The sequence below is a fragment of the Lissotriton helveticus genome, chromosome 9 (genome assembly GCF_964261635.1).
Source record: "Lissotriton helveticus chromosome 9, aLisHel1.1, whole genome shotgun sequence".
In the NCBI taxonomy this organism is placed as follows: Eukaryota; Metazoa; Chordata; class Amphibia; order Caudata; family Salamandridae; genus Lissotriton; species Lissotriton helveticus.
In genome coordinates, this window is record NC_136070.1 from 561,752,971 (window position 1) to 561,779,773 (window position 26,803).

Below are 26,803 nucleotides of genomic sequence, written 5' to 3' on the forward strand. Positions count from 1 at the left end.
TGCCTTTTATCCGTATTTTACTCACTGAAGATGTTTTGAGCTTTTTAAATTGTTGTTGTCAATGAGAAAATTGAGCATCTTGGATCCAATATAAGCCTACACATGCTCACTTAGAAGTTATTCCACTCACCCTGCATACCATCTCACCATGTATCCTAATGTCTTGTATCACTAACATCATGGTTGATATACTTTCAGCTGAGTTTGTCTCCTTGTGTCCGGATGGAAAAGGCTTCATACTTGAAGACAATATAATCAACTACGGGATACCAGCCCACAGGGGTAAGAGCAGCTATAAAGGATATAGGTTTATTTAAATGGCAAAATTCTTAAAATATCCATCATCTCTAATTAAAAGCAAGGCTCTTTGTTCATCTCAGGAGTTTGTTTACCATTTGAGTTATGAGGCATTTCCTGAAAAATAGAAATTAGGCTCCGCTAACCATTGCTACTGAACCCAGTATACAAAGCTGATACCTCAGAGCGATAATAGTGGCTTAGAGAGAAACTATGGAGCATAAGGATAGAAGCTATATTGATGTGATAGCTTCCCTCATATATACATATAAGTGCAGTATACCAATTTGAGAGCACACAAAATATAGTAGAATCACCTAGAAGTAAAAGCAGAACCCAGATGTAAAGACAGGACACTGAAGGAAGCCCAGAATGCATGGGTAGGAGAGAAACAATAGTATGGGGAAGAACCCAGTGTTGAACACCACATCTAGGAATAAGGTCAACAGATATAATGGTGACCCACAGGATAGGTTTAACGGGGGGTAAAAGCTGAATGGAAAGAGATGATTAAGAGATGTACCATGCTTTGGGCAACTGTATTAATGACTTGGTTGGGGAATGAGAAGGGTGATGACAAGAGCGATAGAAAAAAGGCATTGGAGTGAAATCTGCGTCTGGGGATCATGCAGTGAAACTTGATGCTAGAGGGACACCATGTCACTTTTGTGTGTCACTTCACCCTATCCATTTTACAGAGATGTGCACACTCTTGTCTGCTTTTTATAGTCTAGCTTGACACCACAGCTGTCACCAGACTATTATGTAAGCATTACTAGAGAAGGGATTTGGCTCCACCCACATGTTGGGAGCCAGAAATACATGTTTTGTTTAGGCAGAAGGTGTCTGTTTCCATAAAGAAACAGCTTGGCCTCCAAACAGCTATGAGCGTTTTGTTTATTTGCCCAGCTCCCTTAGGTACACATGATATTGTAATACTTTTAAAGTGTCTTAGATAACAAGATAATTAATATTGTTTTTTCTGGCTGCAGCACAGATGGGAGGAGGGCAGACATTAACCTACAAGGATTTTGAGGATGGGCTTGACAGTGTAACTTTCACTTGGCCTTTTAACCTACACTAATATTATTTTACAGTTCTTTGCTTTTACACAAATGCATATTGATTCCCATGCTTTTTACTTGTAATGCTTCACATTACCATACAACATTCTTTTAAAGCCAGACCAATTGGCTTTGCAAATGCTTGTTAATTAGTTCACTCCCTAGTGCTCTGTGGTTTTTCTTCCTTATCTCTATTTTGTCTCATTCATGCTTTTTCCTCTCAACCACTCTTCTTTACTTCATCTGGTCCTTGCTGACCCCTTTCTTTTGGCTTTGTTTGTGTGGATCTCTGCTATCCATTGTCGCTTGGCCTTTCAGCCCTCTGCTCCTGGTTACTTATATTTTTCTTATTATCTTGCAGACATTGATGAGTGCATACTCTTTGGAGAAGAGATCTGCAAGGAAGGGAAATGTGTTAACACCCAACCCGGTTATGAGTGTTACTGCAAACAGGGTTTTTACTATGACGGCAACCTTCTGGAGTGCGTAGGTAAGGCAGGGGTTGTATCAAGCTTCATTACAGCAGGAGCCATGGTATTATTGTGTCAAATCCACCAAAATAACAAGCATTGGAAATGCAATAGGTCTCGCATTAGGAAAGTTTGAGCTATTGGTATTGTAAATGACACTTTTTTTATTTATGTGTTGGTTTTGAAAGTAGCAAAATTATTAGCTTTGTCAGTAACAATGTCAATAGTTTTAACTTTTGCAAATGTGACACCTATAGCATTTGTAATGCAATGTGTGTTGTATGTACGTGACTTATATGTCTTGATATTACAAATAACAATGGCTTTTAATTTTGTAAATAATTAATACTTAAATAAAAGTTATTGTAATTTATAATGGCAATAGCTTAAATGTTTGTAAATAACTTTTGTGAAGATTATGTTCAGTGTATTTTATTGCGACGAAAATCCAAGAACATTGCATTTGCACCTAAACACACACAGAGCCACACACATATAGATGTGGTGGATCTGGGGGATATGGTGGTGGTGGATGTGGTGGTGGATGTGGTGGTGGTGGTGATGGTGGATGTGGGGGTGGATGTGGTGGTGGATGTGGTCGATGTGGTGGTGGTGGATGTGGTGATGTGGTGGTGGTTGTGGATGTAGTGAAAGTGGTGGTGGATGTGGTGGTGGTGGTTGTGGATGTGGTGAAAGTGGTGGTGGATGTGGTGGTGGAAGTGATGGTGGTGGGTATGGTGGATGTGGTGGTAGTGGATGCGGTGGTGGATGAGGTGGTGGATGAGGTGGTGGATGAGGTGGTGGATGTGGTGGAAGTGGTGGATGTGGTGGTGGTGGATGCGGTTGAAGTGGTGGATGCGGTGGAAGTGGTGTATGTGGATGCGGTGGTGGATGTGGTGGTGGATGCGGTGGATGTGGTGGTGGTGGATGCGGTGGTGGTGGAAGTGGTGGTGGATGTGGTGGTGGTGGATGCGGTGGTGGTGGAAGTGGTGGTGGATGTGGTGGTGGTGGTGGTTGTGGAGGTGATGGTGGATGTGGTGGTGGATGTGATGGTGGATATGGTGGTGATGGTGGATGTGGTGGTGGATGCGGTGGTGGTGGATGTGGTGGTGGATGCGGTGGTGGTGGTGGATGCGGTGGTGGTGGATGGGGTGGTGGTTGTGGTGGATGTGGTGGTGGATGTAGTGGTGGATGGGGTGGTGGTTGTGGTGGATGTGGTGGTGGATGTAGTGGGGGTGGGGGTGGTGGTGGATGCGGTGGTGGTGGTGGATGCGGTGGTGGTGGTGGATGCGGTAGTGGTGGAAGTGGTGGTGGATGTGGTGGTGGATGTGGTGGTGGTGGATGTGTTGGTGGTGGATGTGGTGGATGTGGCGGTGGATGTCATGGTGGATGTGGAGGTGATGGTGGATGTGGTGGTGGATGTGGTGGTGGTGGTGGTGGATGGGGTGGTGGTTGTGGTGGATGTGGTGGTGGATGTAGTGGTGGTGGGGGTGGTTGTGGCATCCTGAAATGTATTGTGTGTTGGAATTCCTCTTCCTTGTCAGAAGTATCAACATAAGCCTGTATGAGAAGGCTCCTTCTGGTTGCAGTATTACAAGCTGCCACAGTTTTATTAGCCACGTATGGGGAATATTGGAGAGTGCCACTAATATTATGTAGGTAGCGAAATGTGACCTTTAGCAGTCCAAATGTATTTTCATTTATTACCCGGGTCATCTGTGAGTAACATTGTATCTTCGTGGTCTGTGACTTACATCATTTAGGTATGGTGTCATGATCTAAGTACTGAGAGCCTATGCACTGTAACCAACACAAATGTAATGTTACAAGGTAAATCAGTACAAATATATATATTTAAAATAAAATCTACATTAATATAAATACGTTTTAGGAGGTACTCACCAACGTCTCATCTTGATAAGTCGGTTGTACAAGTGTAGGAATAATGTGCAGACCCAGGAAATTTAGCTGCAAAGTATGTTATTAAACAGACTACATTGAATACTATTTATATGTTTAAAAGTGCTGGCCTTGATGAGGGGGATCATACAACTTCTAAAAACTGCTAATTAGATATTCATTTAAGTGCTCTAAATCATTAACATGAAATATTACGCCAGGTCTACTTTGATCGCCGAGCCCCCAGAGTACTGGACATTCCAGCGGAATGGGGGGGGGGGGGACACGGCCCAAGAAAGGATACAAATAAAGCGTTCCGTAAATGTATAGTTTACTAAACCATAGCCATCATATTTGATTGCAAGTTCAGATACCATAGGGGGCCAGTTGAAAAATCCCACTACCAGGATTACCTATCCAGTCACGTGCAAACAGGAAGTAAGGTATCCAATCACCAGGTAAGCAGTTTTATTTTTAGACGCACATGCTTTCAACCGCCATCTGAGCGTAAGTATACGGTTCGTGCAAAGCGCTCCCGCGGCTACGAATACGAACTAAAATAAAGGAACTCCGAAGTACATTTTCATTGTTTCAACAAAGTTAAAAAGCTGCTTTTTTTCTGCCTCCCATTTCCTTCTGGAGTCACAATCGCGAGGCACAGGAGTGTAGGCTGATGGAAAAAAAAAATCATCTCTGGAAGGAAGTGAAATGCTGAAGTCATGCTCCAGTTTCAGAAATTCCAATCTAAGCATGAGTAAAAGTAATTAAAAAAAAAGAAAGAAACACGGAATGGCGCAGTGGTAACAGCTCAGCGACATTAGCCAGTTTAATTTTTATTCGCCGTTTAGAGGCATTTATCTGTATAGTATTCCTACTGGTGGAGTGTAATTTTCCTCAAAGTTTACTCTGACAATGAAAGGCTGTTTGCGCAGCAATTCTGGCCAGCTGAGTGCGTGAAAGGCACATTACAAATAGAGATCCCAGCTCGAAAGTGTATTTATCTAGAAGGATGGGTCTGCACATGCAACGGGCCTGTGATTCAGTACAAAGCTATGCAGCACGGCATTGCAAGCTGTAACTGGTGATCGTAAAGCCTTTTGTATGGATTATTTAAGCAACCGCCTTCTTTACTCTTAAAATCTCTGTGTAGCTTGTCCTAAAATATTAATATAGGACGAATCACGTTTACCACCGAAAACTTTGGCATACTGGGTGTACAATGTTCTGTATACCAGTCCCTCAAAGCTGGTAGCCTAAAGCAGCAAATGTTTCTCTCCCTCCTCCAGGAAGTCTGTAAAATGCAGGCAGGGGAGGGGGCAGAGTGACGGAGGGCATTGCTGTGGGGAGGGGGGGAGGAGAAATGCGACACGGCGGGCAGGGGAGGGGGCGGATCGGGGAGAGGGTGTGAAAGCAGCCAGGGCCTTTGAAGTGAAGCTAAGCTTCACTTCAAAGGTGTGGGAGGAGTGCGGCTGAGGGAACAGACGGCGATTTGGTGATGTGCACGCGCATTTTAGGTCAATGCGCTTGCGCATTGACGTAAAAGCGCACGGGCACAGCACCAAATCGCCACAGTTAGTTAAACTTTGTTTAAAGCCCTATAGTCTCGCTTCTCTCAATGCGCATGCGCATTGATAGGTCACGAGACCTAAAAAGCAGTGTGCCAAGACACCAGTGGAATAGAATTCTGCACATAGTAATAACCAGTGTCTGACATTATTTCAAAACATTCCACTTAGCACTTTTTATGTCTCCAAAAAAAAACGTGTCACCCAATTTGGAGCAATTAACTACATAGAAAATTCTTGTTGAAATATCCCCATTACTCTTGTTAGGGTGGCCGGCAGACATTCAGGCAATCATATCTGAATGTCACATGTACAAAATCATCTTGATCCTTTACTAGCAGAAGCAGATACATGAACAGGTGCTACAGTTGACTTTTTGTTAGACATAGTCCTCACAGGAGTGATGAGTACAATTGGACAACTGCCTAGTTTTGAATAGAACATTAATAATAATGGGGCGACCAGGTGTCCCTCAGAACCTGGGTATTAATATTAAACAAAAACAATTGGTTCTGTCAGGATGTGTGCAATTACTTAGAGTAGTGTTTTTAAATACAAAGATAAATTACTTTTTATGAAACATTAAACAATGATTCCCAAAGAAAATTAATTCACACACGGAGAAAACACACATACAACAGAATATAAGAATCAATAATGTATTCTGAGTGAGTATTGAATACTAGAGGCTGTCACAGTTACACATTCAATTGCGTCAAGAAACAATGAATAACTGTGGTGAACAAAGTGATATATAGTAATTAAGTGATATGGGCAATACCCTATATACAAGACAAATACATGTGGAATAAATGAGGGGGGAGGGGAAATTTTGGCGAAGGTTTTGTCCTATCTCTTTTTGCACATGGGCTGCAAGATCCAAAATTAAATTAAATCGTGATCATGATATCTGTGCTGACATATATGGCATGTCGATGTTTCGACCCCGAAAGTAGCGCAATTTTAGGGTGTGTCAGGGCGGGTCTTCTTCAGCACAATATATGCCATATATGTCCGCACAGCCTTCATGATCACAATTTAATTTAATTTTGGAGATTGCAGCCCATGTGCAAAAAGAGACAGGACAAAACCTTCGCCAAAATTCCCCCCCCCCCATTTATCCCACATGTATTTGTCTTGTATTTTCTGTATTGTCCATATCACTTAATCACTACGTGTCACTTTGTTCACTACAGTCACTCATTGTTTCTTTACGCAATTGAATGTGTAACTGTGACAGCCTCTAGTATTAAATACTCATTCAGAATATAATTTTGATTCTTATGTTCTGTTGTGTGTGTTTTCTCTGTGTGTGAATTAATTTCCTTTGGGAATCATTGTTTTATGTTTCATAAAAAGTAATTTATCTTTGTCGATCGTCTACGAGGGCTTTCGGGCCTACTTGGGCCTTGGCATCTGGCTCATGGAAAGGACTCCATTCAAGAAGTGTCCTCAATGTGGGTTGAAGTTTCCCCACACCGATCTGCATAAGGTGTGTAACCTCTGCCTTTCACCGGAGCATGAGGCCAGAGACTGTGCAGCTTGTTCCTCTTTCCGCTCCAAGAAGACCATTCAGGATCGTCGAGCTCGAAGAACAATGACTCGCTCGTCGACATCCATTCCCAATGACATCTTCCAAGAGGGCTTCGACGTACCTGAACAGGAGTGGGTCGAAGAACTCCTCATCAGCACCTCCGAAGCCGAGGACTCTGACGTCGAAGAACTCACTCCTGTGCAGCGTGTCGTAAGTAAAGACGTCGACCTTGACCCCCTCCATACACCATCGAAAAAGGCTTCGGTCACACCTTCACCTTCGGGCCCAGGTGCACACCGAGAGACTGCTTCCCATGCCCCGCCCTCGGGCTCTGGAAAGAAGCCTATTAAGCCTTCAGGCGACTCGGGCTCGAGTCAGTCTGCCGTTGGTACCGAAACCCGGTCACCGTCACCAAAAAAGAAACCGCCCTCCTCCTCCGTGCCGATCGCTGCCTCCACATCCAAGCACTCGGCACCGAAATCTACAGGCACGACCCATCGACCCCGAAAAACCACTCGGAGCCGAGCAAAAATCCACTCCCTCAAAGTTCGGATTCACACTCTTCGGAGCCGAAAAAAACCTTGGAACCTAAGAAACAGCCGGTTCCACAGGCAGCCACAAAGACTGTAAAACATCAAGGTTCCAGAGCCACAAAACCGTGCCGCAGTTGGTGCTGTGTAAGTCTATCAAACCGAAAAAGTTGGCGCCGAAAGACCAGCCTCCATCAGAAGAGTTCTTTACTCCAGGCCCTAGACAGAAAACTCTTGTAAAAGACCCTAAAAATGGTCAGCTCAGCCTAAGTTCAAAGAAGAGACCATTGGATACGCCTGCACCGGATCCACCACCTAAAAAGAGCCACATCTCTCCTAATGCTCCCTTCTCCGCCACCTCCTCCACCACCTCCTCCAACTCCCCCATCCACACCATTCTCCTACACCATCACCTCCACCAAGGGATGATTATGACACCGCTGATGAAGGGGGGGTGCGGATGAGGAGCCACTAGAGGATCCTAGTCCACCTTCTTCCCCTGATCCCTAGGACGATTACAACACGCCAGATGTCCCTAATGTTCCACAGGAGGACATCTACCCCTCTAGGCCTCCCCCACAGAGGACACAACGGGTTTTAATCAGCTATTCCACAGAGCTGCCCAATACCACAGGGTTAACTTACATACAGACCCTTTGGAAGAGGATTTCCAATGGACACTTTTGATACCTCACAAAGGTCCACCTCTATTTTGCCTATGCTAAAATGGGTCATCAAGCATGCACCTGACGTGTTTAAAGATCCTGTGAGGACTAGAGTTATTAACCCCAGGATCGAGAAAAAATACAAAGCTACCCCTGCGGACCCAGCGGTACAAAAGGGGGTGGTGATGGACGGAGCATCTGAACCAATCAAACACTCACACCCAGTCAAAAGATCTGGGTTTAATCCATCACCGTTCTTTAGCCCACTCTGCCACCCCAGCTCAGACATGGCCATATGCAAATCAGTCTGACCCTGTGCCTCATGGGAACAGTCCAGCCCGAACTGCCAAGCCATGCCTTCCCTGGACCGGAAACAACCTTCCTAGTCCTACATTAAGGGCCCGTACCTTTAGATTCCGTAGTAGTCTCCAATGCTAGGAAAAGGGCCAACTCTCAGACATCAGGGAACGCTCCTCCCCCAGATAAAGCCTCCGAACTCTTGGACGCCACCGGCAAAAGGACAGCGTCACAAGTAGCTAACATATAGGGGATCGCCAGCACTCAAGCTCTGTTAGCCAGGTACGATAGGGCACATTACGATGAACTAGAAACCCTATTGCAGCACCTCCCAGACAAATATAACAAGCATTGGCATAGCCAATAGGTCTCGCCTTTGGGACCTTATAAGTATTTAGTTATGCAGCACAATATCCTTACTGCAACAACATCAACTGTTGCATGGCTTAATACTTACAAGGTCCTAAAAGGCGAGACCTAGTGGCTATTTATTTAGGCTATCTGATAGATCTGCATGTTTATAGGATAGATGTATAGATTAGATAGATAGATAGATAGATAGATAGATAGATAGATAGATAGATAGATAGATAGATAGATAGATAGATAGATAGATAGATAGATAGATAGATAGATAGATAGATAGATAGATAGATAGATAGATAGATAGATAGACTGTGACTGCCGCAGGGCTTGTAATTACATAAACAATTTGATTATCCCTTTACTGATCTCCTTTTTGCAAGGGCCTGCGTCGATAGCTCAAAGAAGGTAAATTGCCAACATTTAAGAACTTCGCATAGAGCCCTTGTAGCAGAAAAAAAGAGGGGTACATTTCACACTCTAGCTGTACTGTAGAAAGAGATATATAAAAAGCGCGCACCCCACATGTAGTGTCTACAGTTATTACAGCAGAAAAAAACACATTGCTGAGATGAACGATAAATTCAGCCACACATTACAAGAGCACTAAGTAAGAAGGTGTAACCAAACCAATCCATGTTTACATTTTATGTTCTCTCAGCTCAACACAAAAACCTAAAGGGTTTTGGAGAATTAACAACAAATGTTTTCCTCACACGCAGGTCTGACCTCGCACGCCAGGCTTTTATTGCATTTGCTGTGGCTCGCTGCTTTCCTATTTTTCCGTCATAACATGCCAAATCCACAAACCTAGAAATATAAATAGCCACTGCCTTGGAGACTAGAGGGTATTCTTGTTTTTCATGGTACTGACCCCAGCGTGGTATTATGGTTAGTGCGATGTGAAGTCGTTGCATGGGAATACTGTGCGACTACTCGGAAATATTTCGGCGGTTTGTTTTGGTTCTGGCTGGCAGCGCCTCGGCCATAAATGAAAGATAAAGGGCGAGACTGCGACATGGAGTGCGAGGCAGAGGCGGGCTTGTAGAGGGGAGCGAGCGTGTGGGGGGGGCAGACAGTCAAAGAGAGAGAGAGAGACAGACTGGCAGCAGATTCAGAGGAGAGAGAGCGCACAGGAGGGGTAGCGGAGAGAGAGAGAGACAGTCAAAGAGAGAGAGAGAAACTGAGACAGGCAGTCAAAGAAAGGGAGAGAGGCAGTCACAGAGAGACGCAAGCCAGGCAGTGGTTAGTGAGAGAGGCAGAGACAGGCAGTGGAGTGAGAAGCATAAAGAGAGAGAGAGAGGAGCAAGGCCAATTAGAAAAGACAGGCAGACAGAAAGTCAACGGAAGAGAAAGAGAGAGAGGCATTCAAAGAAAGAAAGCGAGAGACATTCAGCGGAAGCAAAAAATGAAACAGGCAGAGAGAGCAAGTCAAAAAGAGAGAGCGGGGCAGAGATAGACTGTGGAAGAGGGAGACCGGCAAGGTAGAAAAGAGAGACAGCGCACAGAAAGAGAGACAGACAGTCAGAGAGAGAAATTGGGACAGACAATGGAAGAGAGAGGCAGAGACAGACAATGGAAGAGAGAAAGAGGGGCAGACACAGACACATTGAAAAAGAAAGGGAAGCAGCAGAGGCAGAGAGCGTATCAGAGAAGGAGGGAAATACAGGGGAAACGATAGAGTGGCGGTGACAGAAACAGTGCAATGCACAGAGACAGGTAGACTGATACACAGAGCGAGGCAGAGGCGGACTGTGGAAAAATAGACCAGGAGACAGACACAATGGAAAAGATAGAGACATTCAGAAGCTTAGAATGACAGTGGGAAAGAGAGGGGCGCAGACTGAAGCACAGAGAGGCAGATAGCGACAGCTGAGAAAGAGAGAGGCAGAGACAGGCTCACTGGAAAAGATAGAGAAGCAGAGGCACAGAGAGAGACCGTGATAGACAGTGGAAAAGAGGGCACGAGAGAGAAAGATATATTAGAGGAGAAAGGGCGGCGAAAGAGAGAGAAAGAGGTGGAGAGACAGGAACAGTGGAAGATAGAGAGACTGAGAGACAGAGGGAAGACTAGAGAGACGGGCGGAGGGGCGGTGCAGGAGGATGAAAGCAGACATAAGAAGCAGGCACTTAAAACAGAAAAGGCTAGACAAAAAAAGAAGACAGCAGAAACAGAGAAACAGAGCAGGGACAGGCGGAATCACATAAATGACGAGAAAAATGTCCAATAAAGAAAGAAAGTTAAAGAGCAGAGAATAAATGTGGAATACATGGGAGAAGGGAGAGAAGGCAAGTAAGAACCAGCGCTCAGAAATCTGCAGTGCTCATTGTAGGGTCACTGCCTGGAGACACTCACAACATCAAGTTAAATAAAACAAGCATTGGCCGCACAGCCGTAAAAGTAACGCCGCGCGGCCATGAAAGCGAAAGTCATCGCAATCGCGATGAAAACGAAAGTGATTGCGATCCCGATGACGCGCTCTGTGCTAAGCACGCGAGGGATGCGCACGCAGCAGTGATTGGAGAGGCTGAGCGTGGTGGGCACGCTTGCGCGTGTAACCGCAAGCTGGTGGCCGGCAAAAGCCTGCTTTGGTAGCACTTCGAAAAGCCACTGACTAAATGTCTCGCAGAGACAGTGCATGCGCTGGCTCAGCGGGACCTAAAAACAGGGCAATGACCTCATACAGGAGGGAAGAATCATCACTAATATCTCCATTCGTGGTGCTCTGGACGTAGCAGATACCGCCTCCAGAGTCGTCAACACAAGTGTTCTCCTGCGTAGACATGCTTGGCTACGCATTTCAAGTTTTAAACTTGAAGTACAAAGTTCCATCTTAAACCAGCCATTCGATCAGGAACACTTATTAGGACCTAATGTAGATTCATCACTTGAAAAGATGAAAAAAGACACAGACACAGCTAAATCAATGGGAACCTTGCAATCGCAAGCTCCCAGACGTTCTTTTTGTCGCTCCTTCTACAAAGGCACCTCCAGAGGCCACTCCTCTGACAACCCCTCCACCTCTTACAAGGCTCCCACAGAGTCTACATTCACCAGAGGTTACCAGAGAGGAGGCTACAGAGGCAACAATAACAAAGGTAGAGGCAAGACCAACAATACCCGATCTGCCTCCAACCCTACCCAATGACTTCCCTCCACTCCCCCCGGACCATTCCACTCCGGTCGGTGGAAGAATCCAACAGTTCCTTCTTGTCTGGAGCAACATTACCACAGACAGGTGGGTGAGACAAATCGTTCAATCGGGTTACTGTCTGGAACTTACCTCTACCCCCAAACATACCACCCAAACAGCACCCAATGCCGTTAGAACATTTATCACTGCTCAAGCAGGAAGTCATCTCCCTCCTACAAAAGAGTGCAATAGAACCAGTTCCCCTGCACCAACAAAACACAGGAGTTTACTCTCTGTGTTTTCTCATACCAAAAGAGGACGGCTCTCTGAGACCTATTCTAGACCTCAGACCCCTAAACCTGTACATACACTCAGACCATTTCCACATGGTCACACTTCAGCAGGTCCTCCCCTTCTTTCACAAGGCGACTTCCTTGCTTCTCTAGATCTCAAGGACGCCTACTTCCATATTCCCATTCACACATCGCACAGGAAATATCTCATATAGTGGACGGTCAACACTACCAATTCAAAGTACTCCCTTTCGGAGTCACCACAGCACCAAGGTATTCACCAAGTGCCTAGCGGTAGTTGCAGCTCATCTAAGAAGACAACACATTCATGTCTTCCCATATTTGGACGACTGACTTATAAAAGCCAGCTCATACAGTCAGTGTATACATCACACCTACGCCACTTTTCAACTATCAACAACTTGGGGTTTACAGTAAACCACACAAAGTCTCCTCTACAACCGCCCCACATACAACAATACCTGGGTGCCACAATAAACACCTCAAAAGCGCTCGCTTATCCCAGTCCAGCCAGGATAGCAAGCATGCAAACCCTCATAACCAAATTTCAGCCTCAACACTCTCTTCCAGCTCGAGCGTTCATGCAGCTCATAGAGATGATGGCCTCTTGCATATTCATAGTGCCTCTCGCGAGACTCCAGATGTGTCCTCTCCAAGAGTGCCTAGCACGCCAATGGAACCAGGCTCAAGGTCAGCGAACAGATCTGGTGTTGGTAGATGGTCGCACTCATCGCTCTCTGCAATGGTGGAACACCAAAAACCTTTACAAAGGGCGATCGTTCCTAGAGCCAGTTCCACAGATTGTCTTGACAGCTAACACATCGCTCTCCGGCTGGGGAGCTCATCTATTACATCACTCCATGCAGGCCAGGTGGACTCCTCAACAGAAGTTACTCCACATCAACCACCTGGAGTTACTAGCCATATTCTTAGCCCTAAAGGCATTCCAGAAGCAAATATCAGACAAGACTGTCCTAGTCCTCACGGACAACATGACAGCCATGTACTACATACAAAAACAAGGCGGGACACATTCTCTGCAGCTCTCTCAACTAGCACAAAGCATATGGAGATGGGCTATACCTCACAAAATCTTTCTCCTAGCCCAACATGTCCCGGGAGTCCAGAACAACATAGCCGATCTGTTAAGCCGTCAAACACAGCAGATTCACAAGTGGGAACTTCATCCACAAGTTCTTCAACCATTTTTTCAAACGTGGGGACAACCAGAGATAGATCTCTTCGCCACACACGAAAACGCCAAATGCCCAAGCTTCGCCGCCAGATATCCACACTCATTGTCCAAAGGCAATGCGATATAGATGAATTGGTCAGGCAAATTTGCGTACGCCTTTCCGCCTCTCCCACTCATTCCACTGGTGGTGCGAAAGCTACAGCAACACTCACTAACACTCATTCTAGTTGCTCCAACTTGGGCCAGACAACCGTGGTATACCACATTACTAAAACTGTCAGTAGTTCCGCACCAAAAAAAAAAACTCTCCCCACACCTCTTAACCCAGAACCATGGAGAGATCAGACACCCGGACCCAGCTCAGCTCAACCTTGCGACCTGGCTCCTGAGGTCTTAGAATTCGGTTACCTTAACCTTCCCCCTGATTGTATGATCGTTATTAAGGAGGCTAGATGTCCCACCACTAGAGCCTGCTATGCAGCCAAGTGGAAAAGATTCATCATATATTGTCATAACAACACCATCAATCCCCTAAATGTGTCTATCCAACACATCATAGGTTACCTACTACATCTCCAAAGGTGTAACTTAGCCTATACATCTATTAGGTTGCACCTCGCAGCCATAGCAGCCTATTTACAAAATAGGCGACACTTATCACTTTTCAGAGTACCTGCCATCAAAGCATTTATGGAAGGCCTCAAAAGAATAATTCCTCCCAGAGTACCACCCTCAACTGTGTGAAATTTAAACATAGTTCTCACAAGACTAATGGGTCCTCCCTTTGAACCTCTACATGAATGTGAGCTACAGTTTTTAACATGGAAGGTTGCTTTCCTAGTGGCCATCACTTCTCTTAGAAGAGTTAGTGAACTACAAGCACTAACTATTCAAGAACCTTTTTTACAAATGCATCATAATAAGGTTGTTCTCCGAACTAATCCTAAATTCTTTCCTATAGTTATTTCTCCCTTCCACCTCAATCAGTCTGTGGAGTTGCCAGTGTTCTTCTCGCAACCACAAACAGTTGCAGAAAGAGCTCTTCATGCTCTAGATGTTAAAAGAGCATTGCTTTATTACATTGAGAGAACACAACCTTTTCGTAAGACCAAACAACTTTTTTTATCTTTCTCACCACCACATAAAGGCAACCCTTTATCAAAATCTGGGATAGCAAGGTGGATTGTTAAGTGCATACAAATTTGCTATCACAAAGCGAATCATACCTTATCAGTTCCCCCTAAAGCCCACTCTACACCCACTCCCACCCTTAGATAACATCTGCAAAGCAGCTACATGGTCTACCCCGCCGACATTCACAAAACACTATTGTGTAGATGTGCAAACAAAACAACAAGCTGCTGTGGGCCAAGCTGTACTCAAAACACTATTTCAAACAACTGCAACAGACACTGGTGGTCGCCGCTAAGGAATGGGTACTGCTATACAATCTATGCATAGTGTATGATCCGCAGCTCATATGCCTCAAACGGAAAATGCTACTTACCAGTATGCATCTGTTCTTGGCATGTAGAGCTGCAGATTGACACACACCCACCCACCTCCCCGGCTACCTTTATCTGTTCCAGTATTATCTTATTTAGATACAACATACATGGACATATTTCTGTTCTCACAAAACTCCATCATTTCCCTTCTTGGCGAAAAAACAATCTGAAGATGGAGTCGATGCCCATTCACACTATTGTCTACAGGAGGAGGCACCTATCTCGTGACTTCAAAGACTTTACCATGACAAAAACAACTGCAAACATCCGGGCCCAACACCAGATGGCTATCTATGCATAGCGTGTGAATCTACAGCTCTATGTGCCAAGAACAGATGCATACTGGTAAGTAGCATTTTTATTATTCAAAGTTCAGTATTTTACCTATTCTTGCTTATGTTGGCATGGGAATAGTAAATCTGACCCCTCCAAAGTCCAACACATTCCTTACCATTGCTGAAGTTGAAGTGAAAATAGTGAATTGTACCCCCCTAAGTCTATTATTTATTCTTTAAGTTGTTTTAATGTGTATTTTTTGTTTTAATTGTAAAAGTTAATTTATTGTAAATTATTTATTATTTCATTTTTAAATAATGGTTGTATTTTGTAATGTAATGTAAAAGATATTTATAGAGCGCACTGCGACCAAACGGGTATCCTGGCGCTAAAGAGGGAAAAACAATAATAGACAACTATGATCTGAAACAGTTAGAAGTTAAGGTCTAGGAAAGAGCCAAGTATTTATTTGTTTACCAAAAGGTAGAAGATCGTTCATCTGTCGCAGCTCCAAAGGTAGCTTGTTCCAAAGTCTTGCAGCAGCAACACTGAAAGCTTGACCCCAGCTTTGCTCTGGTTTAATTTTTGCAAACATTTTAAAGTATATATTTTAATTTTATGTTTGTAAGTTATGATTTTTTAAATATTTGTATAAATTGGTTTTTTTAAATGTACTATTGTCACCATCAATAGAAGTTTTAAAGTTAAAATGGTGTACAATAGTTCAAATTTTATATATTTACCCGATTATGGAGCCTTGGCCATTGGGCACATTGACTTTGATTGGACATAGCTCTCCTGAAGGAGTCATATCAACCAGGCCCTATGTCAAGTAGAGGAGGCAAACCCTTAATCCAGCAGTTCTGAATTTCATGTGGTTACACTCAAATAAACTAGGAGATACGGTTCCTTAACCCCCTCCCCCCCCCAGTGCGGTCAGGCATAATTTCATCTATATTTTCTTATATCACATCACATTATTCTGGTCAGTGGGCAAATGCATGAGTACAAGAAATGAGTACCTGGCAAAATAGGAATAATGGTGCCTGGGCAACGTGCAATGACATGAAGAGTGGATTTGTAAAAGTAAAAACTAGGACCCAAAGTAGGTGATTGTCAGAGGCCAGGAGAAGATGTCACTGAAGGTAAGATGTTCTACCGCTGAGACTGAAACATGCTCTCACTGAGGGTTGGATATGAGAAGATGCTGTCATTGTGTGTGACAGACTTGGCCGGGCACGATTAAAGATGTCCAGAAAATAGGCATACTCTAACTTGGTTGCAAGATTTGAAGATGTTTTCATCAGGGTCACAGACCAGGAGGTGTTTATACTATGACGTTCATGTTGTCAATATGCTAACAGAGTTAAAATTGGGAGATGCTTACTGAGACTATGTAAACTCTCAAAAGAAATGGTGTGCCCCGCATGTACCAGTAGTCTCCCTTGCATTATATTTGGATGGTGACATATATTCTTGCTAGCAATGTGCACTTCTAGTGTTAAATCCAGGATGCAGTCTAATAAGAAGTAGGGAGACACTGTTGCCCAAGGGCTCATGTTTTGGGCTACTCAGGAGCCCTCACTGATAGTGCAAGTCCTTGTAATTTAAATAGTTTTTTTTCAACTCTTGACTTTTCCCCTTGATGCAGATGTGGATGAGTGTCTGGATAAGTCAAATTGTGTCAATGGTCTCTGCATCAACACACAGGGATCCTACCAATGCAGCTGTCCTCCATCTACTGTTTACACTGCAGCCCTGAAGAAATGTCAATCCTTGAGTGAAATCGGTGAGTTAACACACACATGAATCCCAGAAGAAATGGCAAGTACGGTTGATGAGTTGTCAGAAAGCTACAGTGCAGATGAAATGGCAAATAAATGAGCATTTTGAGTTACTAAACAAACGCAACCTAAAAAATAATATTTAGATCATTACAGTCATTACAGTCATTGAGCATGCCCAGCCTAAGATTGATGGCAGTGACTAAAAGAAAGTCTGAGAGATATGAGTGTCAATAGGCATGCACAGTCTGGAAAAGGTACCATGTGCTGGTAGATTATAAAAATGTTTTGCATGTATTTACCACTGCCACTGGTATCTTCAGATTTAGCACATGGGTAGTTGTGAAGCAGACTTGTGAGTTCCATTAAAGGGTGGTAGTGAACCTAAATCTATTTTTATAAACAGTGGATCTATGCTTTCGCAGCTGTTAAGATGTATAGGCCATTAGTCTATACTTCTGTCAATAATCACACATTTTTTATTAGAGGCAGTTGATATATGTTGAAAAATACATGAACATCTGTGGCATTATTTTCCAATTTCTGGGAGAAAAACAGGAAAAGTCTGTGGAAAGAAAGAAGAAAAATCTTATTATCCAGTATTGGATCCTTCATAGATTGACATGGTTGAATTGTTCCGTTGTCGAGCTGAAAGTCCTACGGTAATCATAGAGAACAGTGCAGTGTTAAACTTTAACATGGTCTCATATTTTAACTATTCACATAATTTCAAGAAGTCTAATCTTCAGACAGTCAGAATAAAGCACAGCATTCATGCTTCCACATACAGGTCCGCTCAGATTTTGTCCTCACATCATGTGTTAAGGAGGTCGCCTAAGCCTTGCTCAGTCAGTCACAGATACCTTGGCTTCTCCAGTATTGGGGTGTCTTTCATAGATTCACATGCTTGAATATTCCCCGTCGTCGGAGTGGGAGTCCCACGGTACATAAAATAGTAGTAAAAAATCACATATATAAAAATATATGTCATAGTAATAATAATAATAATAATAATAATAAAATAGAATTTATTAATAATAATAGAATGCTTGAAAGTACCATAGAACATTATTAACACATAAGGAAGCATTGAGGGAGAATCACTTTACTAGCATATCCATGTCGTTATGATAGTCCAAATTCCAGCCAATCTGGCTGTCGCACCCTCTAGAACCTTCACCTCAGAAGCTCAGGCCTTCAGATTTTCTACCGCACGTCGTGTGAAGGGAGTCTCCCTGAGCTCTGCTCAGGTTTTTCTTCAAAATGTCTACATTCTGCAAGTATTTTTACTTTTCTTCAAAGAAGTCTTTATTTTCAACTCTGCACTTTGAAAAACCTTTTTCTAAGGACCCTCACGATAGTCCTGTCTTTTTTCTGAACTTCAGGTGAGGAGTCGCAGGTTCTGTGGAACCCTTTTCTTAAAAGACCTTTGAGAACGGAGAGGCCCGTCTCCTTCTGTGGCTACAGGAGTTGTAGACTTTCTGACACCCCTGTCTCTGACATGGAGAGTGTTTGTTCTGGACATGCTAAGTCCTCTCTAGCGTGGGTGTGGAACTGAGATTCCTTCTTCTTGGCCTCCAAGGATGAAGTAGGATCCTAAACTGGATATTGTTCCCCCACAGAGTCTGCTGGCCTCCACGCCTACGGGACCTGGTCTCTGCTGTTTTCAGACTCTTGCTGCCACCTTTACACTTAGAAAGGTGCCAGTCCATCGACGGGCTCGTCAACACACCCATCGACGATGCGAGACTCCGTCGTCGTCGTCACTTCGTCGACGACGACGTTGAGTGTGTCGACGAGTCTAAAGGCCATCTTTAACTTCTAAGTTGCTGTAGTCGACGGCCTCGTCGACGGTGGCCTCGTCGTCGACGGTGGCCTCGTCGTCGACAGTGGCCTTGTCGTCGGCGGTGGCTCCGGTGAGGACAGTGCCCGCTCATCGACTGTAAGCTTGTTGACGACAGTATAAGCTCGTAGATGGTGGCCTCGTCGTCGACGGTGGCCTCGTCGTAGACGGTGGCTTCGTCGTAGACGGTGGCTCCGTCGACGACAGTGAAATAAGCCTCGTTGACGGTAAGCCTCATCGACGATAAGGCTCGTCGAAGGTTGGCCTATTGGCGCCAGTCAGCTTCATCGACAGTGGGCTCGTCGGTGGTAGCTCGTCGACGGTAAACTTTAGCCCGTCGACGATGTACTTCGTCGACAGTCATCCTCACCGACGGTAAACTTATCGATCATTGGCTTAGGCAACGATTGGCTTTGTTGACGACAGAGCTGCGTCGAGGGTGGCCTTGTCGACGGTGGCCTCGTCGACGGTCAGCTCCGTAGACGTTAAAATTCAGCAATTACTTCATCGACTATCAACTTTCTCCAACAATGGACTTTATCGACGACGAAAAGCTTCGGCGAGGGTTGGCGTTGTCGCCAGTTAGCTGTGTTGATGCAGATAGCCTCGTTTACGGTCTGCCTCATTGACGGTTGACCCAGTCAACAGTGGGATTCGTCGACAGTTAACCTAGTTGCCAGTTGGCTATATGCACAGTGCTTTTGTAGCCTATTTATTAGTCGTAAACTGCTTTTCCGCTACATCAATGTGATGGCGTGATGGCTCCTTACTCAACGCCATAATTTCCTGGTAAAAAATATATATATATATATATAGCCAGGCTCTCAGCATCTGGTTCCTTAAGACCAGAATTATGTTTTTTCTGACGACGAGGCTGCCATGTCCTGTTCCATGGCGACATTATACCCTCTCTTACACCTAAATTTCCATTACATTACTCTCTGGTGGATATTGGAGGATCAAACCTCCTCGCTTTCATCTTCCCCTTGTCATGAGGAAAGAAGCAGACCGTTTTTCTCTTTGATTTTACAATTAACTACGGACACAAGTTCGTTCAGTTCATCTGATACCTTTTATTTGACAAGAGGTCTTTGACTCTTTCTGAGCCCAAGATCTGCGCTGGCGGTTCTTTCACGCCTCGAACACAGATTTAAAACGCCTGACAATTCACCTGCTTAGCCTGTCTCTCAACTACAACCTGACTCATCTTTTGCTCGGGCGGCCTAGCGACGTCCTCGCAATTCCGCTTCTCCTTTGACGTTTTTTCTTCCGACCGGGGACGTCGATCCCTCGTATTATTGGAGGGAAAAAGTTCTCCACAATGGCTGCAACCACAGTTTCAGCAGGCAACTCTTTAGCCATTTTGGGCAGGTACCACTGCCTGAGGTACTCTGGCATGTTGGCGCAGGTAGCCCTTATTCCTGAATCCTCCTCGGCTGACGCTTCAAGGATCCTGCAGAAGAATGGAAGAAGTGCATCAGAAACAATAAACCGTGCAGTGCCCATTGCATCTCCAAGTTTTTAGACAGCTCGCAGCAGCGGCAGTATTGCATGGACAAGGTTGGCAGAGCGATTGGTGTTTTGCCCAGAGGTTCAGACTAAACTAATGGACGTACATTTTATGGGTAATCCCTCTTTGGCCAACATGTTGAGCAGACACTGCAGACGCTACACGCGCCTTCGGTTCTCTCCAGTACAGAAAGCAGCCCTTTCGTGGTGCCCGAGGTTGCAGCTCCACATCCTCTTTTCCAAGGTGCTCCACCCAGTATCACAACTGCATTATTCAACTCCAACTCGTATATAGGAGGTAATTCTTCCAGGAAACAATGACTTGCCTTAGAACCCACCCTTAATCCATCCCAAAAAGGCTGACAGTGGAATTTCTCTCTTTTATTCCATTTGCTCAACGATGCCATTTGTCTGTTGGGGGTTCTAAAAGTTATGTTGAAAGGGCACGCTCTAGAATTTGGAAATTCCCTTTTGCTACACCTTCAAAGGGGGACCTCTACCTCCTCATTTACGCGAGTCGTTAGCACAAGTGTCTATATTGATTCACACATGGACCGTCTGAGTGGTTCCGAATCTCCAACAACAGAGTTAGGGTTTACTCTCAGTTCCTCATCAACAAGCAAGTCAGGAAGGAGGCGCCTGATTTTTTACCTTTGTGCAAACTTTTCTAATGTTGTACCTCAAGAAGGTCCTGAAGTTCTACTGCCAGAACGACTTTATAATTACACTCGACCTCCAGAATGTCTATTTTCATGTGCCCATCCTTCCACAGCACAGGAAGTGGCTACACTTTACAATAGGTACAAACCTTTTCAATTCAAGGTCCTACCTTTGGACTTTGGTCCGCTCCATGTGTCTTTACGTGGATCCTGGCACCAGTGGCAGCCTGTCTACGTCTGCAAGGTATACAAATTTATCATTACTTAGACGACTGTATAAAAAGAGCTCGCTCTTATCAACAGGAAATCCAGCACACCCAGACTTGTCAGTCACTGTTTCAAAACCTGATTTTCAAAAATCATGCCAAATCCCAACTAGTCCTAGCTCCGATATTAACATTTCTAGGAGCATCAATCAATACAAGCCTAGCAAAGGTGTTTGTCTCACACGAACGACAGGCCTGCATCTCCCACTTGGTGGTTCTTCTACTTACAAAAAAGGTCCGTTTCAGTAGATCCCCAAAGTCATTCCTGGCCACGGCCTCCACCTGCATCCAGTTGGTTCCCAACTTTAAATTACATATGAGAAAATGCTAGAGGAGCTAGCCAAGCATTGGCGACAGCTATCTGACTCATTTCACGACAACATCTGAGGACACTGCTGGGCTGGTTGGCCCACACTCCCAGTGTCGCAGCAGGCCGCTCCCTCCTCGGATGCTCCACTGCTCACCCTTACCAACGATGCCTCTCTGGAAGGTTAGGGAGCGCACCTTCAGGGTTTTTTCCATCAAAGGCCGATGGACGCCTCTCCAACGCACGTCGCACATTAACCGCTTGGAGCTATTATCCAGTTTCCTGGCTCTGAAAGCCTTCTGCTTCCTAGTGCGAGAGGAATCAGTGTTAGCATGTACAGGCAATACTATCACAATACACTATCTCAACAAGCAAGGAGGTACGCGATCACTGTCGCCCAAACAAGCACAATTGGTGAATATGCCATTCACCATCGCATTGATATTTCTGCAATACATGTTCCAAGGGTCTCGACCGTCATGACGGACTCCCTCAGCGGATCCGCCTAGGACAACCAGGGGTAGGATCTCCACCAACAGAACCTGGACCACATCTTATGCCTGGGGGGCCAACCAGACCTGGATCTGTTTTGCAACGCCTCTCAACCGCAAATGCCTATACTATGCAATCTGGCTTCCCCACAAAAGATCGTGCGGAACTGCATTCGATGAACTCGTCAACAGTATTTGCATTCGCTCTTCCGCTGATTCTGCTTGTGCCTCGTCTCCAGCGGAAAATGAGGTTCTAAACATGTCACATCCCACTCTTTGTGCTCAGACGGCCTCGCTGACCGTGGTGCACGGATCTCCTCCTACTACCTTGCTGCGAGCAGAGCCGGTCCTAGGCCTTCTGAGGCCCCGGGCGAAAGGGAAGATGTGAGGCCCCTCTAAGTGCCTTACTGTCTGCGCGAGTGCGCGCAGTGCTTTTCCTGCATTTCATATCAGGCCCCCTGCTCTGTGGTCTACTCTGCGGGCCGGTGGCGGGGCCCCCTGAGCGCGAGGCCCTGGGCAGCTGCCCATACCGCCCATGCCTAGGACCGGCCCTGGCTGCGAGCCTATCATGCTTCGCCCTCTGCCGCACCTTCTGACAATGCTGTACGGACGGATTCACCATCCGCATTCCTCAGGCCTCCAGCTTGCGGCTTCAACCTGTGCAGTCTGAATTTGCTCACTTGTGCATTGCCTCAGACTGAAGGGAGGTTTCTCGCGAACGCAAGAGCCCCTCCACTACTTAGACATATAAACTCAAATGTAAACACTTTGGTATCTGGTGCGAGTCTGTCTGCATCAATTTCGTGCACGCTACACCAGAGCAAATCCTACCTGTTTTTCTCCTTATGGCAAAGTCAGCCCTTTTCTCATTACGTCTTGTAAAGTACTGGGTGCACTTCTCGTTTTCGCCATGACGGAATCAGGCCTCTCTATTCCTCCCGGATTATTCGCAAGTTCTTTTAGGGCCTCTACAGGATGTGCCCGCCCATCGGGCATTCCCCGCCTACTTGGAGCCTCAACGTCGTATTGGCCCAGCTTCTCTAATCTTCTTTTGAACCAATCCATTTTTGGATTCGACATTTCTAACATGGAACGTTTCCCTCCTACTCGCTCGCACGTCTTCTCGACGTGTGAGTCCTATTTAAGCTTTTACCATCAAACATAATTAACTTCAACTTCCAAATGACTCTCTGGGGCTGCACACCAATCCACTATTTATACTTCAGGTTCTATCTGACTTTCACCTTTATGAACCAGTCATCCTATGAAACTTTCTTTCCAAACCCTCAGTCTTCAGCTGAGCGCACTCTACATTCTTTAGGTTTCGAACGATGTATTAAATTCTACATACAACGGACTGCTGCCTTCGCAAGTCACACCACCTTTCTTGTGTATGAGCGGATGCGTTTAGTGCATCCAGTGACCAAACAAACCATTGCCCCATGGTTTGACATCAGCTATCTCTTTTTGTCATACATAGATGGGCAAGCCCTTACCTACTCCAGTGAGGGCTCATTCGACAAGGGCAGTTCCATACTCCATTGTCCTATTCGCTGGAGTGCCTGTCCATCAGATCTGCAGAGTGGCAACGTGGTCCAGCAGACATATGTTTCACGAGGCACTACTGTCTGGAGGTAATTGACAGGGCAGACACTGCTGTGGGTCAAGCGGTGGTTCGGAATTTTTTCAAGTAAGGTGAGCCTCTGTTGCCTCCCTCCTCCTGCCATAAAAGATTTTTGCATTTTTGCATCAGTGTACCATCAATAGTGTTTGTTTAAATATGCGATATATTCATGCATTACAGTTGTAACCTTTTATGGATATATTGGCTATTGCTTGCTATTCTATTCAAGCATGTGAATCTATGAAAGACACCCCAACACTGGAGAAGAACAAAAGTTACTTACCTGTAAACTGTGGTTCTCCAGTATTGGTGTCTTTCATAGATTCACATGCAACCCACCCTTCCTCCCCTCAGAGGCTCTCTTCTCCTCATCGACTCTTTTTTCACTCTTGTGCTACGAAAATCTGAGGGCCTGAGCTTCTGAGGAGAAGGTTCTAGAGGGTGCGATAGCCTGATTGGCTGGAATTTGGACTATCATAACGACATGGATATGCCAGTAAAATGATTCTCCCTCAATGCTTCCTTAAGTGTTAATAATGTTCTATGGTACTTTCAAGCATTCTATTATTATTAATAAATTCTATTTTATTATTATTATTATTATTACTCTGACATATATTTTCATTTATGTGATTTTTTTACTACTATTTTATGTACCGTGGGACTCCCACTCCGACGACGGGGAATATTCAAGCATGTGAATCTATGAAAGACACCAATACTGGAGAACCACAGTTTACAGGTAAGTAACTTTTGTTCTTTTTTACAATTTCTTAATTTCTGATAGAATACCCATCATCACTAAGATTTCCTTGATCTGAATATGTCTGAATCCTCCAAAAGAGGTGCACAAAGCTGGCTTTTGATGTAGTATACTGTAGGAAAGTGCCTCTTTTGGCATGGTTACCCACCACTTTTTGCCTGGTATCTGGTGCAGTTTTGGCTGAGTGTGTGCTAGGTTCCTGCTAACCAGGTCCCCAACACCAGTATTCTTTCCCTAAAACTATACAATTGTTCCACAATTGGCACAACTTCAATCCCACTGTAAGTCCCTAGTAAATGATAACCCTAGTACCTAGGGCATTGTGACTGAAAAGGTTCCACTTGGGCTGCAGCACGAACTGTGCCACCCTAAGAGACCCCTCACCAAGCTAATGTAAACTTCCATTGTAGCCTACGTGTCTTGGTGCAGAGAATAATAATGAGTCCACATGACACACATCCCTGTGTGCCATGCCTGCAAACCACTACAAGTGGTATAGGTAAGTCATCCCTACAGCAGGCCTTACAGCCCTAAGGCAGGGTGCACTATACACCATTTGTAGGCATATCTGTGCAAGTGGATGTGTCCCTATCAATTCTTAGATATCACAAGTGCACAGGGAAGCCCAGACGAGTACATGGGCTGGACATTCGTCATTACGAGTTCCCCAGCTACATCATGGCTTCACTGTACCCCAAGGTGTTTGGCACCAAACACCTCGTCTTAATAAACTCAGTGTTGGATTTATTAATAAATGCACCCAGAGGGCACCTTAGAGGTGCCCCCTGAAAACCTACCCACTGCTAGTGTGTTGGTTGACTGGTTTCTACCAGCCAACCACCATAGACAGATTTCTGACCTCCTGAAGTGAGAGCCTTCGCTCTCGGAAAACAAGATAAAAGCCTGCTTTGGGCGGAGATGTTCACACCTCCTCCAAACAGAATGGACATTCCAGGTCAGGAAGCTTCAAAGGCTGCCGCCTTTGTTATATGAGCCCGGGCCTCTCCATATAGTGGAGTTTCCACCGGATGTATGACATTACAACGCATGCTTTTACCACGCATGCCTTTACAACGCGGTTTTTACAACGCAAACCTTTACAACACATACCGCTTTGGGGTGCTGGATAGTGAATAGTTTAATTTACTATTCCAACTCCAGTCCCCGTGGACACTAGAGAAGGTGTTGGATAGTAAATTAAACGTATTCCCTATCCTAGAGCGCCCCCCAGTGCAATGCGTTGTAATGGTTTGCATTGTAAAAGTTGCGTCGTAAAGGCACTGCGTGGTAAAAGTTGCGTTGTAAAGGATGTTTCCCGTTTCCACCACCTGTCCTGACCCCACTTTTTAAGGGCAGCAAGACAGGCGGGAAAATTTGTTAAATTAGGAGGTGTACCCAGATTCAGCCAGCACCAACCCTAGGACAGGCCAACTGATGTGAACCCCACTTTTCAAATTCCCCTGTGTTATTTTGGTCATAATTAGCTTTCTAGGGTCAAGGTTAGGCCCACTTCCCACCGGATGTGGTCATATAGATGGTGTAGACACCCTAAAGTTAGGTAGCCCATAACACCCTCAAATTTAGTATTTCGGTGGAACCCCTAAACCCAAGAACTCAGATGCGATGGATCAACAGAAGAAAGATGAAAAAGAGTCACTGCCTGGCAAGAACTGCAGCAGAACTTTGGACTTTGGCGCAAAACCCTGCCGTCCTCAGCCCTCTCTCAACAATCGCAACTGAGCCACTTGTCTTGGGTAGCCGGCCAGCACTTCAACAAACACTGAAAATCTCCTTTGGAGTAGAGGAGCTACTCCCCTGCAGTCCACAGGCACTGACAAGCAGAGTCCGGTCCATTGCCTTGCAGCCCGACTGACGCCACAGACAACCAGGAGAAGGTTACTCGTGCTCTGGAAGGTAAGAAATGTCTCCCCACCAAGTGTGAAGACACCAGGACCAACCGGAGCCGTGCAGCACCAACCCTCAGTGTACCGAATGCCCTGCGCCAATCGCCAATCACCAACACCGAGAGTCCAGTCCGGCTTCTCACTCCACCAGGACCAAGCCATCGAGGGACGTCAGCATTACTGAAACCCACTTCGAGAGTGGCCAAGCTGCTTTGAATATGCCCCTGCCAGGTGTTTGTTCCTGACCGCGAGGTGCATCTTTGCATTCCCAGCCCAGCCGACCTAATCGCTCTGCATCCAAGCCGCCGGGCTCAGGTCCCAGTGAACAAGCTGTGCCCCTATGGTCCAAAACCGCTTGCAACCTCAGCCCCCATTTGGGAGCCCTCTGGCTTGCCTGCAAGTCCCCCTGTACAGCCACTTTTCAGGTGGCTCCCCTTCTCCGTATCGCCAGCTACCAGCCTCACCATCACCCTGCTACCGGTAGAGCTTGGGCGGTTCCCAAAGTACTGCTGGCAATACTTTGAATCTTGGCCCACTACTAC

General features: G+C 45.4%; 1 protein-coding gene across 4 annotated transcripts in view; it reads left to right on the forward strand.

Annotated features, from left to right (window-relative positions):
* LTBP3 (latent transforming growth factor beta binding protein 3) overlaps positions 1–26,803 on the forward strand; it is an 872,522-nt gene that overhangs the window by 750,237 nt on the left and 95,482 nt on the right. For all 4 annotated transcript variants that reach the window (XM_078660467.1, XM_078660465.1, XM_078660464.1 and 1 more), the window contains 3 exons: positions 199–282; positions 1,723–1,851; positions 16,763–16,900. In XM_078660467.1, the coding sequence (XP_078516593.1) occupies positions 199–282; positions 1,723–1,851; positions 16,763–16,900 (351 nt within the window). The remainder of the gene's footprint in view (positions 1–198; positions 283–1,722; positions 1,852–16,762; positions 16,901–26,803) is intronic.